This window comes from Oryctolagus cuniculus, chromosome 2, assembly GCF_964237555.1.
Source record: "Oryctolagus cuniculus chromosome 2, mOryCun1.1, whole genome shotgun sequence".
NCBI lineage: Eukaryota > Metazoa > Chordata > Mammalia > Lagomorpha > Leporidae > Oryctolagus > Oryctolagus cuniculus.
The window spans coordinates 48700542-48716114 of NC_091433.1; the positions used below are offsets into that span (position 1 = coordinate 48700542).

Sequence of the window (15573 nt, forward strand, 5' to 3'; positions counted from 1 at the left end):
GGAGCTTCTTCTGGGTCTCCCACGCAAGTGCAGGGGCCCAAGGACTTGGGCCATCTTCTACTGCTTTCCCAGGCCGTAGCAGAGAGCTGGATCACAAGAGTAGCAGCCGGGACTAGAACCGGCACCCATAAGGGATGTCGGCACTGCAGGCAGCGGCTCTACCCTCTATGCCACAGCACCAGCCCCTCTTAGTTTTTAAGTCATTAATACTTGAGTTTTTTATTTTTTAACTCAATATTGGTCTTTTCAGATTATTATGTAAGAAAAGACTGGATAAAGACCATGCTGCTTTCTATCTCAGTCTCTTTCCTGCATGGAAAGTCTGCCTAGAAACACTGTATGAGACAGGACAGGGCATGCTGTCAAGTTTGGGACTTTGTAAATACCAGAATTAAAGAATCTTAGATGACAACATCTATTCTGAATACCAGGGACAAGAAGAGGGCAGTATGCCAACTGTTGTAAACCGTTTCATACACAGGACTTCAACGATCTGCTTCTCAGTACCACTTCTCACTCTCACCACTCGTGGTAACTGTCAGTTCTGGGCCCAAAGCCTCCTGGTATTCCCACTGACCGGCTGGATGCAGGCTACCCTCTAGCTACCTCCTAGCACATTCTGAGTTGTAAACCTTTTCATCACTTTTATCTGTCAACATGCTACCACCTGCTTTGCCCTCTAGAAATTCCCTGAAGGCTGTCATCTGTTGCATAATACCCTTCCTCATCCCCTTCCTCTTCTCACTGCTATTCTGAGTCTATTGCTTAGAATAGATTGCATTATTTCATAATACATAAATTGTATTATTTCTACAAGATTCAGGGTGGGGTTGGAGCAACTTAATGTTCAATCCTTACTGACTTTCTGGCAACTGATTTTGTATAAATAGGTGTGCATTATTTACGACAGTGACTTTTCTATTAGATTTATTTCATTAGAAGGCAGAGCTATAGAGAACACACACACCCCTATAGAGACTGATTTTCCATCCACTTATTCACTCTCCAAACAGCCACAAGGGCAAAGGCTGGGACAAGATGAAGCCAAAGTCCTTGGGCCCCTGCACCCACATGGGAGACCCAGAAGAAGCTCCTGGCTCCTGATCAGCGCAGCTCCAGCCATTATGGCCAATCTGGGGAGTGAACCAGAGGTTGAAGACCTCTTTGTCTCTCTGCCTCTCTGTAACTCTGCCTATCAAATAAATAAATAAACCTTTAAAAAAAAAAAAAAAAGAAAAGTGGAGTCAAGATGATGGCAGGACAGAAGGCAAATAAATGGAGTGAAGGTGCTAGACTGGATAACCACATGGCTGCCAGAGGCTGCAGTGGTTATGAGTGTTGAGACTGAGAGCTAGTTCCTAGCTTTTCTTAAATATGGTGAATGATCCTGTGACTGGAAGAGAAGTCCAACGAGTAACAGATGAATGGATGGTACACTCATCTCTAACAAGCCAGTGCCCATGCAGGCAATGTGTAGCCCTCATGGGTGGTAGAAAAGGAGAGTTCAAGGAGATGGTAGGTTCAGGGTTTCCACTATAATGCAGGAGATAACGAAGCTGCACACTCTGGAGGAACTAAAAGTACAAGGGACAGAATAAGGCCTCACTCAATGTATAGTGCCTTTAACAGAATATATATTACTCTAACCTGCAGTTACTTGTATTCTGTCATTGTTGCTAAGAGCAGGCAAAATTTGACCAACATGTGTAGGACAAATTGCACTGGATTCAGCCTGACCTAGGAGAACTGTCAAATGCCACCAAACTGAGTAATAGATCAATCTTTACCAGAGTATCTCTTTTACTCAAGAACAAGACTGAAGCCTGCCAAACATGGACTATGTAAAAATGGGTTGATGTACCATACTCAGTCACATGCCCAAGGACTAATGAAAACATCTGGGCAAAAATTTGCATCAACCCATAGTGTGTTGTTTCCAGGATCACAAACTTTAACCAAAAGTTAACTTATGTGATTTGGTAATTATTCTACTTCATTTACTGCCCATTAAAAAAATTTTAAGGGCAAAAATAATCAGGATTCTCAATAGAGTGAGATGTTAAAATAAAAAATAAGGGCTGGCACCGCAGCTCAATAGGCTAATCCTCTGCCTGTGGCGCTGGCACACCGGGTTCTAGTTCTGGTCGGGGCGCCGGATTCTGTCCCGGTTGCCCCTCTTGCAGTCCAGCTCGCTGCTGTGGCCCGGGAGTGCAGTGGAGGATGGCCCAAGTCCTTGGGCCCTGAACCCGCATGGGAGACCAGGAGAAGCACCTGGCTCCTGGCTTCGGTCAGCGCGGTGCGCTGGCCGTAGCAGCCATTGGAGGATGAACCAACTGGTAAAGGAAGACCTTTCTCTCTCTCTCTCTCTCTCACTGTCCACTCTGCCTGCCAAAAAAAATAAACAAAAAATAAAAGATAAAAAAAAGTGAATGAATTTTATATTAGTGCCTAGTATCTATTTGTACAACAAAAAGATGAAGTAGAGGCAAAAATGTCCCTCAGCTATAGAGAGTATGCATACAAACTTTTATGGCCCATTGCATTTTAGGAAAAGATGATTTTAACAATCTTGGTCCAGTGTTCACCAGAAAAAGTTTTGGTCCTGTATTTTCCTAATCATATGACCAAGAAATGCAGCACTTCTACCCTTTATATATCTTTATATACACTTACCCGGCTCTTTTTAGGAAGGGCTCTGCTTGTACATTTGGTTTCCTGAGACTTCCTCCTATTAATTTTCTTTTCTTTACAAGGTTGAGCTTCTGTATTAAGTAAGTTGCAAACATTCTCTTCTGCAAAACTGATCAACTGCTATAAAAAAAGTTAATGTAAGGATACTATAGGGCACAAATAGCAATATTTGAATGTGTAACTCTCACTTTTGTTTTTCTTTCCACAATGCTTCCCCTGTTTTACATCCAATTGCTTTGTAATTCATGACTTCCATTAAAAGCATCTTAATCAAAATTCAAGTGGCAAAAATGGTAATTTATCAATTTTTGATGTATCAAACATAGATCCAGAAGCATGCATATATATACACACACACATACACACACACATATATATATATATATATCTCAATTCTACTGGGATTATTGGGGGGAAAACTGTAATGTTAGATGGTCTAAGTTTGAATTCTGAATTTTTCATCCAATTGTATCAGCTAAACACTACCTGTAATTACATCCTGATCTAATCTACTTTCACTTCAATGAACTTTATAAAATTATACATTTTCCAAACAAATTTTTCTGATTACCTTCCACATTAACATATCTTGTTTTACTAAATTTTTCTTCTAACAGAATTAAGATCAAGTCAAAAACTAAACAAATTAGTTTTTAATGACACTGATCAAACAAATTTTACCCATTATCATTTGGGCATAAAACTGGAAAAATGTTTTAAAAGATTTAAAATCAAATGTGTGTGTTAAATACAAACACTCACCTTTCTTCTATTAGAAGTCCGTGTTGGTCTAACTTTACAGGAGGATATTTTCTCATGGTTATTTGAAGAACTAAAGGTATCAGTGCCTGATAAGCAACACACAAGTAAATTCAGGGTGGCTAACACAAAATTACAACATGCATCACCTTTGGGAACCATTAGACAGTCTTTTGGATATTGAATTTTCTTTTAATAACATATCTAAACATAAATAATTACCAAGAGGACTAAGTTTTACATCCAGTTTTTTTTTGGAAACTTTTACCATTACTGAACTCCCAGAAACTTTCACCAATCTCCATTGTGATTGCTTAATGTAATATCATGCTAAGATAATAGACTAAATCATATTACAATAAATGCACATATTTTCACTGACATTTATTCCAAAATACATCACGTACAATGAAATTGCAGCAAGGGCATAAATATAAGCATGAAAACACTTTATATAATTTCACAGAGTTTAGGAAAAATTTTAACGTATTGCTTTTAACAGTATAAATGAAAGGCAGCATAACATGTTTAAGGGCACAGACTTTGGGATGTGACAGAATCTGGTTCAAACTTTGGTTCTATTTTAACACATGGCTTGGATTTTATGCTAGTATAATCTTGGTTAGTATCAACAAAAAGTCATTAAAAAATTTGACCACAGCCAGCGTTGTGGCCCAGTGGCCTGGGCCACCTGCAATGCTGGATCCCATTATCAGAGCCTGGTTCGAGTCCTGGCTGCTCCATTTCTGATCCAGCTCCCTGCTGGTGTGTCTAGAAAGGCAGCAGAGCATGGCCCAGGTGCCTGGATCCCTGCCACCCATGTGGGAGACCTGGATTGGGTCCCTGGTTCCTGGATTTGGCCTGGCCCAGCCCCAACCGTCACAGCCATTTGGGGAGTGAACCAACGGATGCAAGATCTCTTTCTCTCTGTCTCTCCCTCTCTGTCACTCTGCCTTTTAAATAAATAAAATAAATCTTTAAACAAATGAAACAAAAAATTTTTACCAGGGAAGACACACAAATAAAGATCCCCATCCTAAATGCTCTTCCCATGGTATTCTGGGAAATCTGTTATTTTTTTATGATCATAAAAAAATTCAGAAACTTTGGGAAGTATGCATAGATGTGTCAAAAATGCCATATTAATGCTGTTAAGAAATCTGGATATTTAAGAATGACCCTTTCAATCCAGATCATTTCCATTGTGCAAACCATGAATAGGAGTTTACTGTTGACACTGAAAGCATTGAAGAGGCCAGCTCTTACAGCTTACAGCAGATTGAAAAATGGGGGTACCTAAGGAAGTTAAATATGGGTGATTATAAAGTACTGCACTGAGGCCGGCGCTGTGGCGCAGTGGATTAAAGCCCTGGCCTGAATTGCCAGCATACCATATGGGCGCTGGTTCTAGTCCTGGCTATTCCACTTCCGATCCAGCTCTCTGTTATGGCCTGGAAAAGCAGAAGATGGCCCAAGTCCTTGAGCCCCTGCACCCCACATGGGAGACCTGGAAGAAGCTCCTGGCTCCTGGCTTCAGATCGGCACAGCTCCGACCGTTAAGGCCATCTGGGGAGTGAACCAGAGGATGAAAGACCCCTCTCTCTGTCTCTACCTCTCTCTCTAACTCTACGTTCAAATAAATAAAATAAATCTTAAAAAAAATAAATAAAGTACAGCATTTGGAATGGGAAAGAAGGGATAAGTGACTCCTTATAAATTTTCTATACCATTGGGTTTGCAAAACTGAGTAAATTGCTCTAACAAATATAAAATTGCAAAACACAAAATAAAGTGATTTTCATGTACTCAAATATTAAAAATGACATTTATTTATAATTAAACAAAAGTTATTACCTGGAAGAGTCTCAGTGATTGAAGACTTAATAGGACTCCCAACCGCAAATGTTAAGTGTAATGGTTCTATGTTTTCCTAAACAAAGGAAAGAAAGAGGAGAAATCAGATATCCTTAAATATAATATGCCCCAAAGAAATATGATTAGGGCTCATTTTGACAGAAAGAGCTGTAATAGTTATAAAGACACGTAAATAAAGGCTTTTTTAAAAAGTCAAAGCAAAAAAAAGCTATCAAATATGGAAACACATAATAATATTTACCAATCTTTATAATGAAAATGTGTTTACTAAAACCATAATCCACCAAAATAAAAGTAAATATGAAGTGAAATCAGCCATAATGGTAAAAAATTTATTAATAAACAATTTAACATTGTAATAGTATTAAGGGAACTTCAGGGTAAAATGGCACTATAAACACAAATATCAAATCTTTCTAATATCATCACCATTAAGATATTAACTGCTAGGTTGACTTTTAATAGGTGAAACTTTTGAAAGAAATTCCTTTTGGGATCAGCGCTGTGGAGTGGTGGGTAAAGCTGCCGCCTGCAGTGCCAGCATCCCATATGGCCGCTGGTTCGAGTCCTAGCTGCTCCACTTTTGATCCAGCTCACTGCTATGGCCTGGGAAGAAACAGTAGAAGATGGCCCAAGTCCTTGGGCCCCTGCACCTGCATGGGAGACCCAGAAGAAGCTCCTGGCTCCTGGCTTTGGATCTGCCCAGCTCCAGCCATTGCGGCCTACTGGGGAGTAAACCAGCAGATGGAAGGCCTCTCTCTCTCTCTCTCTACCTTTCCTTCTTTCTCTGTATAGCTCTGACTTTCAAATAAATAAATAAATATTAAAAAACAAGAAATTTCTTTTATCACCAATTTGCTCAAAGAAATTTTTTTAAAACCAGAAATGGAAGCTACATTTTGTCTAATGTTTTTCAGATGATTGCATGGCTTTTTCTCTTAGACTAATGGTGAATTACACAGATTATTTTTCCCACATGTAACCAACTTTGTATTCCTCAGTTAAATCTCAAGTACTTATGATGTATTATCTTTTCATTTATGGTTGTCCTCTGGAGTTCTCTCTGTACAGCTCTCTCTTCTCCAGTACTTGGTCCTGGGAACTCTAGCATTCCGTCTTTCCAACTCTCAGAGATTACCAGGCTCTGCTGAGTTGCCCCTCCCTGTTTTTTGGTCTGGAAACTCAATCGGATTCACGGTCAGTCAGTAGACACTATCATAAGGCTCATGCCACTTGCTACCCTTCTCTCACAAATTCTATGTTGTGCTTCCCAATGGTCAATGTCTGGACACTGAACTTTCTCTGTTTCCTTTTGTTATTTCACTTAGAAGGAGAAATTAAGTCCCTAGTATGTACCTTGGCCAGAAGCAGAATATTCTTATTTCATAGTGCAAAACCAAGAGAGAGAATGAATAATTGTCCTGATATAAAATCAGGTAAGAATGATTAATCATCAAGTTCAAAGGGAAGAAATTAAAGTGCCCGATGAACTTGTAAAAAGAGTGTTTAAACCACTCCAAGAAACTAAATTGGTTCAAGTCAACTTTTTCTATTAGACTACTAAATGTTTTTCATCTAGGGGCCAGTGCTGTGGCGCAGTGGGTTAAAGCGCTGGCCTGAAGTGCTGGCATCCCATTTGGGTGCCAGTTCTAGTCCTGGCTGCTTCTCTTCCGATCCAGCTCTCTGCTATGGCCTGGGAAAGCAGCAGAAGATGGCCTAAGTCCTTGGGCCCCTGCACCCACATCGGAGACCCAGAAGAATCTCTTGGCTCCTGGTTTCGGATTGGTGCAGCTCTGGCAGTTGTAGCCATCTGGGGAGTAAACCAGCATATGAAAGACCTTTCTCTCTGTCTCTACCTCTCTCTGTAACTCTTGTCTTTCAAATAAATAAAATAAATCTTTGAAAAAAATAAATAAAAAATAAATGTTTTTCATCCAATACTCAGAGTTCCTAAAGTGTGGTAAAGTAAAAACATATGGCTTTGAGTCCATAATTGTCACATACCTTCTGGATGGTAATTTAGCAATTATACGTCAAAAAGTTCAAAAGCATTCATATGCTTTAATCTAATAATTCTAGTTTTAGAAATGTATTTTAGAAGAAAATGCAGTTTATATCTTGCTATTTCAATTCTAAAATAGTTCTTCTTTCACAACTTAAAGCCTCAAAAACCTAAGTACATCACACAGTTCACTCTGTTTCAGAGTTTAATTTTTAGCATTTTTTTCTTAGTGATACATAAAACAATGGCCTTATAGTCAACAGCATTTAGGCTCAATGAAATATGCTAACTGCAAGGACTCATGGAAGTAATTATTGTTCATCATAACAAAAAATTGGCAAACAGCTACAAGGAAAATAGATTAAACCATGGTTTGGGGCCATCGCCATTGTGTACTAGGTTAATCCTCTGCCTGCGGCGCCGGAATCCCATATGGGCACCGGATTCTGTCCCAGTTGCCCCTCTTCCAGTCCAGCTTTCTGCTGTGGCCTGGGAGGGCAGTGGAGGATGGCCCAAGTCCTTGGGCCCTGCACCCGCATGGGAGACCAGGAAGAAGCACCTGGCTCCTGGTTTTGGATCGGTGCAGTGCCAGCCGTGGTGGCCATTTGGGGAGTGAACCAACGGAAGGAAGACCTTTCTCTCTGTCTCTTTCTTTCACTGTCTGTAACTCTACCTGTCAAAATCATCAAAAAACAAACAAACAAACAAACAAAAAAAAACAAAAAAAACAACACCATGGTTTATCATTTAGTCTGTCAAATGACTTCAAAACATAATTACTGCTCATGGCAAAACAAGTGAGGTCTGTTGAAAATATAAATGTTTGTTGCATACTTTTCACTTACAAGATTCTCCCCCTTATCATCAAAGTTTGGTTGAGGTAACTGCTCCAGAACTGGTGACTGCTCAAGTATCAAGGGACTGATACTGCTTATATCCTTTTTGCGGACAGGTGTTCCTCCTTTACGCAATGGAGTATTTGCTGGCAAAGATTCATCAAACACTTCAGGGCTCAGATCCTCTCCAAAAGTAACTCTCTTCCTCTTCCTCATATTCAGAAAGGCTGGTGGTGCTTTATAATTTTGATCTTCTACAGATAATAAACAGAAATATATTTTTAAAAATTAAGCTCTACCACTTGTCTAAAAGGCAGATACCAGAATCATTTAAAACAACTGTATTCAGCTATAATCTGTATAACAAAAAACAGTTTATAAAGCAAATTCAAAATGGGAAAAATGAGCAAATCACTAATTAAAAAATGGTACTATATTATAATGTAAGATTTTGCATAAACATCTTTAAAGTTTATAAAATCAGCAAATAAATGTTTAATAAATTCCACCATTAAGTAAAAATGGATAGGACATGTCTGATGCACTCTGAAGAGATTCTATCCCTCTCACTTGTGTTTCATTCTCATGCAATTTCAATAGCATTAAGGCATCTACAGATCATTCTTTAAAAACTTCATATACAAAGAAAAGAAAAAAAAAAAAAAAAACTTCATATACACAGCAACTTTTATTAACAAGAAAATGATATGCCCAGGCAAAAGCTAAACATGAATTTCTTACCTGCTTTTTGTTCTTTGCAACAGTTTGCAAGATTTGGGATCAAGTTTGGAGTCCCATCATCACAGAGGTTGTCATGGTGTTCCTAAGCAAAACAAACACCAATGAATAATTTTATGTACATAAATATATATATATATGTATACATAGTCACTAAGAGTGGCAATTTTGAATTTTTCTGCCAAGAACATAAACTCTAGAAATGAAGACTTATTTTCATAATTTTCTGGCTTAAAACACTATGAATCAGTCACAAAGAAAAACTGGGTTGCCTAGAAATTACTTTAGCAAAGGTATTTCAGGCCAAAATTAAAGAACGGAAATGTATAATAGTAACTTAAATTCATTCCATCTTTGATCTAGCTAGTGAAGGTAGGGAAAATGAGAGTGGCTAGAATTATGGGGTACTATATGTGATAACTGATGAGACACAGAATAGTCTAAGGTATATAAATTCTTTTAAAAAAACTAAAAAGAATTCTTAAGAAAAAAACAAACATAAAAAGTATAATAGGGTGTTTTGTCTTTTAAAGATGGGAATTATGTCTTGTATAAGTGTTTAAATCTCCTGTCTACATTATTACATTTTTGAGAAACAAATAAGAAGGTCACATTTTTATTTCTGTGTTTACCCAAATGAAAATTAAAGAGAGGCAAGTTAGAAAGGAAGGCGTATTGTAAACCCTATATATATAGAAGAGGAAAGCCTAACAACAGGATGCAGGACTTTGGCAGGAAAGAGTCAAGTCTATGAACCGGATCAAAGTCTCATCTTAATCATTACCTTCTTGTCCAGCCTCAAGCTAAATCCCTGGACAGCACTTCTTGAGAGCTATACATTTTCCTTTCTTTTCTTTTTTGTTAAAATAAAGACTGATTTATTTATTTGAAAGTCAGAGTTACACAGAGAGAACACACAGAGAGATTTTCTATCTGCTGGTACACTTCTTAGATGGCTGCAAAGGCCAGGGCTGGGCCAGAGAGAAACCAGGAGCCAGGAGCTTCTTTCAGGTCTCTTATGTGGGTAGCAGGAGCCCAAGCACTTGGGCCATCTTCTGCTGCTTTCTCAGGCCTTTACCAGGGAGCTGGATGAGAAGTGCAGCAGCCAGGACATGAACCAGCACCCATTTTGGATGCTAAAATCAAAGGTGGTGTCTTAACCTGCTATACCACAATGCTGACCCCTCATTTACTTCAATACATTCATTCCAGCAACTGCTGTTGCTCTAAGTAACAGTCTTATCCCAAACAATCCTTTCTTTCTCTCTCAAGTCAGTTCATTTTCCTGACTAGGAAAATGCATATACCAATATTTTGAAATAAACTAAACAACAAAGTTGTTTACCTTTGGATTCATTTTTAACTAAAACCACAAAAGTTAGCAATCAACTAAAATTTTATCTGCCTATCAACTCTGGCCAGCTTAGTAAAAGGATCACTGGTTATAAACCTGATGCTAGTGGCAGGACTTAATGGTTGCAATGTCATATTGTGTGTGTGTGTGTGTGTGTGTGTGTGTGAGAGATAGTTAATAAATAAAACTGACACAAATCATTAAGATGTTAAATCTCTTATACAAACACAAGATATGAAAAAGCAGTGATATATGTAACAGAGAACCAAATCAGCTCTTTAACTTAAAAAATCATTAAAACATTTAAAATAGAAATTGAGGGGCAGATGTTGTAGCACAGAGGGCTAAGCTGCCATCCGGGACACCTACATTACATATTGGAGTGCCTGGGATCAAGTCCATGCTCCTCTGTTTCTGATCTGGCTTCTTGCTAATGTTCCCAGAAGACAACAAAGGATGGTCAGGTACTTGGGTTCTTGCCTCATGGCTTTGGTCTGGCCTAGCCCCAGCTGCTGCAGGCATTTGGGGAGTAAACCAGCACATGGAAGATCTCTTAACCTCTGTCTCTCTCTCTCTCTGTCATTCTGACTTTCGAATAAACAAATTAAAAAAAAAAAAGCAACTCATTATTAATTATCTATGTAGGTAGGAAGTAATCCAGTTCACTTTAGCTTTGAAAACAAATGTATAGGCAAATTTATGTTAAAAAGCTTATGGTTTGGAAAAAATATTTGTAGTTGATGCACTGTTGAGAATTTCATATTATATCCCATTTAATGCTGAAATTAGGGGCTGATGTTTTGGCACAGTAATTTTAACCTGTCACCTGTGATGCCAGCATCCCATATCAAAATGCTACTTCAAGCCCCAAATGTCCTGCTTCCAATCTAGCTCCCTGACAACGTGCCTAGGAAGGCAGCAGAAGATGGCCAAAGGACTTGGGCCATTGCCACCTACAAGAGAGACCAGAAAAAAAAAAAAAAAAAAGAGAGACCAGAAGGAGCTTCAGCCTGGCTCAGCCCCAGCTGTTGTGGCCATTTGTAGAGTGAAACAGTGGATAGAAGAAACAGTGGATAGTGTCACTGCCTTTCAAATAAATAATTTTTTTAAGTTGAAATTATTCTATAAGATAGAACAAACACTATCTTTTTATAGAAAAGGAAACCAGGACTTAAAAGTACTTTGTCCAGCTAAGTTGAGTCAGGATTGGAATTGAATCCAGGCACCCTGACTTCATAGCTTGCACAATCTGTCATGATTTTAACATCACCCTTCTCTGCATTCATTTAACAGCCTCTAAGCCTAAGTGGGACTAATACCTTTCCAGGAATACTACGGCTTATGAATCGCAGAACTGCCAACGGAAACTACACAACAAATGCCAGCCAGTTCTCATCATCTTCCTCTTTCCTCATATTAACTGAGTTTCAATGAACAAGCATGGCTGTAAGAGGTATTTTTAAGGCCAAATATTTTAGGTGAGAAGATAGGTAAAGTAAAAGACTGACAGATTAACTAATATAACTGAATAAAATTAATTATGCTTATATAGTTGATAATTATAATTAAGATCATGAACCCTTTGTAAACTATGGTCTTATATTAAATTCTACATACTGTGTAACCACACTTAAAAAAAAAAAAAAAAAAAAAAGAGGGGCCAGCACTGTGGCACACAGTTGGTTAAAGCCCTGGCCTGAAGTGACAGCATCCCATATGGGTACCGGCTGCTCCTCTTCCCATCCAGCTCTCTGCTCTGGCCTGGGATAGCAGTGGAAGATGGCCCACGTCCATGGAATCCTGCACCTGTGTAGGAGACCCGGAAGAAGCTCCTGGCTCCTGGCTTCGGATTGGCCCACTCCAGCCATTGTGGCCATCTGGGGAGTAAACCAGCAGATGGAAGACCTCTCTTCTCTTCTCTACCTCTCTCCGTAGGTCTTTCAAATAAATAAAACAAATCTTAAAAAAAAAGAAAAAAGAAAGAAACAAACTCCACACATCCCACACAGTGCTATAAATGAGAAAAGGAAAAATTTAGAGTGAGATATTTCCTCTTAAACTAGTATGAAATAATGACATTTCAGAGAGGTATCGCTTTGAATCACAATAAATTTTCAATCATTTTAGGAAATCTAACTCTCCTTACCTGTAAGCTCTCTAGAAATGGCTTAACAGAAGGTTTCTTCAGAACAGAACGAAGCACAAAGGTCTCAGTGGATGGGAAGTCCCTCTTGTAGGCAGGACAGGCTGGTGACCTGATGTCAGGGACTGTGCCTGAGTTCATTTCTGTCGTCAGTGTATCAAGATAAACAGCATCCTTCCACCCTTTACCCTCTACACAGTCAGCAATTTTGAGTCCTTCAAGATAAACATGTAAATGTGAGAGGCAGAAGATGTCTAAATCTGTATGCTCTAGATCAAAAATATCCATAGTTTATCTATTTGCAGATAGTAACATGCTCTTAAGAAATTTAAACCAAGGGGTAAACACTGTAGTGCAGTTGGTTAATCTACTACTTGGGACATCACATCCCACATTAGAGTACTAGTACGAGTCTCAGCTCTTCTGCTTCCAATCCAGCTTCCATTAATGTCCCTGGGAAGGCAAGAGATGATGGCCCAAGTACTTGGGCTCCTGTCACCCATGTGGGAAACCTGAATCATGTTCCCAGCTTCTCCTTGCTTTGGCCTGGCTCAGTCCTGGCTATTGCAGGCATTTGGGGAAAGAACCAGCAAATGGAAGTGCTCTCTATTCCTCTCTATATCTTCACCTTTCAACTAACTAAATAAATAAATCTAAAAAGGAAAAAAACAAAAAAAAAAACAAAAAAAACCTCAATCTTGGTAGATCCTGCTCAGGGAGTAACATCTGGCATTTCATTTGGAAATATTAAACAGAGAACTGGCAGTGGTCAGTTTTAATTCAAACCTACTAAGGGTAAGTTAAGTATGGAGTTTTGGTTACCATGGAAATCTGCATCAAAGAAGAAGAAATTCTCATGAATCAGCTATTATCCATTAATCTGCCTGAACATCTCTTACTTGCACAATAAAATTCTGTTGAGCACTGCCACATGAGCAACTTTACTGCTGAAGTCAGAAGCATTACTACACATAAGGGTGGTAGAAATGGGAAGAGGAGATGGTGAGATTACCAAACTAGTTCAGCCATATATGCAGTTCCTGCACCCAATGATTCTAGTCACATGTGGTCAAAAGTATTAGAAAAAATGGCATTCATACTGAACATGTGAAGATTTTCTTCTTGTTATTAGTCCCTAAACAATACTATATAACAACTTTACATGGCAGGTGTAAGTAACCAAGAGATTATTTAAGTATCTAGGAGCATGTGCGTAGGTTACTTAAGAGATTTGAGCATCTGTAGATTTTGGCATCCACAAGGGTCCTGGAACCAATAACCCAAGGATACTGAGAGAGGACAGGATCGAGACACTGAATAAGCCCCCACAACGATGCCATGTTTTCTTCCCCAAACTCTTCCTCATAAGACAGCACTAACCTGTGCTTCAGCAATTCCTTTAGCAAATACGTATGGGGCACTTAGGACACAATAGGTGGTCCTCAAGCTCCCCTAACCTTCAGCACAGACAATACAAAATCTAACTGAGAGGACTGGAAGGAAGGAGCTGTGGCCATAAAGGGTAGTCTGAGGGATCCTGGGATAAAACTACTTTGTGTCTTGACTGTAGTACAGTCATATGAATATATACACACGATAAAATTCCATGGGACGAAATATATGCATAAATAAGCACAATGTAAAACTGATGAAATCTGAAGACAAGCTGGTAGGCTGTACCAGTGTCAATTTCCTGGTTGTGACACTGTCACAATTAATCCAGTGAAACTGGATCTCTTTAGAACACTTCTTTAGATCACTTCGTACAACTGCATATGAATCTATATCTCAAAATAAAACTAACCAAGTGAGCCGTGGGTCACTTGGTTATTAATACTCCGCCTGCGGCGCCGGCATCCCATATGAGTGCCGGGTTCTAGTCCCGGTTGCTCCTCTTCCAGTCCAGCTCTCTGCTGTGGCCCTGGAGGGCAGTGGAGGATGGCCCAAGTGCTTGGGCCTCTGCACCGACATGGGAGACCAGGAGGAGGCACCTGGCTCCTGGCTTCGGATCGGCACAGCGCCGACAGTAACAGCCATTTGGGGAGTGAACCAGCAGAGGGAAAACCTTTCTCTCTGTCTCTCTCTCTTACTGTCTGTAACTCTAGCTGTCAAATAAATAAAAAAATTAATTTAAAAAATAAAAATAAAAAATTATTTCTTAGGTTTCTGGTTTCCCTTCTTCCCATATTGTTAGATTTTAAAAATAGAATAAATAAAAAGTTAAAGAAACAAATATACACAAGAACTAATACATGATGTTAAGGGAAATAATACAGAGGTAGAGGACAGGGATTAGATGGGAGGAGGCTATAACTGTTTTTGAATATTCAAGGACACCTTCTGATGTGTGAAAAACATGAGGAAGTGAGGCCTACAGAGATCTAGGGAAGAACTTTTCACTCAGAAAGCCAAGTGAAAATACCTTAAGTAGGAAAGTACCTGGTATAGCAGAGGCACAGCAAGGCCAGTGTGGCTGGGAGAGTGAACAAGGGAAACAGAGCTAAAAAAGCAGCTTGAGGTCAGGTGAGACCTAATAGAAATGGTATGGACCTTGGGTACTACTCCAAGTACAACGGAAAGCCAATGACCATTTTGAGAAGGGAGAAGACATAGTGTGGCATACATTAAAAGCAGCAGTGATAGCTCAAGCAGTTGGGTCCCTGCCACTTATGTGGGAAACCTGGACTATGTTTCTGCCTCTTGGCTTCAGCCCAGCCCCAGGCCTGGCTGTTGTGGGCATCTGGAGAAGGAAGCAACAGATAGCAGGTTTCCATCTGTCTGTTAGCCTCTGTCTCTCAAATAAAGTCTTTTTAAAAGGCCGTATTCTGTCTCCTGTGTAAAAGAATGTAAGAGGGGAGCAGGACAAGGGGGTAGCGGGTAAATCACTGATGATACACAGAAAAACCCAGGTTAGCAATGGTAATAGCCAGGGCCTCAGTGCCAGTAGTATAGGAAGTGAAAATTGGATACATGTCTGATATATTTGCAAGGCAAAAAAGAACCTTTTAATGCAATTCAAAGTTTAATTTGAAAAATAAAGGTGTCAAGATAATTCCAAGGTTTCTGACACATCAATTAGGGGAATTTATTTCTTCATTTACTGAGATGAAGAAAACAAAAGTGATTTAGCTGGTGAAGGAAAAAATAACCTAGAACTATTTAACTGGGGTGTTTA

The 15573-nt window shown here is 39.3% G+C and overlaps 1 protein-coding gene across 7 annotated transcripts in view; it reads right to left on the reverse strand.

Moving 5' to 3' along the window:
- The window catches only part of CDCA2 (cell division cycle associated 2), a 50919-nt gene that overhangs the window by 16588 nt on the left and 18758 nt on the right, over window positions 1-15573 (reverse strand). For 6 of the 7 annotated variants that reach the window (XM_008249409.4, XM_070068272.1, XM_017338006.3 and 3 more), the window contains 6 exons: window positions 12402-12613; window positions 8905-8986; window positions 8173-8417; window positions 5305-5380; window positions 3454-3539; window positions 2674-2811 (listed from right to left, as the gene is read on the reverse strand). In XM_008249409.4, the coding sequence (XP_008247631.2) occupies window positions 2674-2811; window positions 3454-3539; window positions 5305-5380; window positions 8173-8417; window positions 8905-8986; window positions 12402-12613 (839 nt within the window). The remainder of the gene's footprint in view (window positions 1-2673; window positions 2812-3453; window positions 3540-5304; window positions 5381-8172; window positions 8418-8904; window positions 8987-12401; window positions 12614-15573) is intronic. The other variant, XM_017338004.3, reaches the window with a different exon arrangement.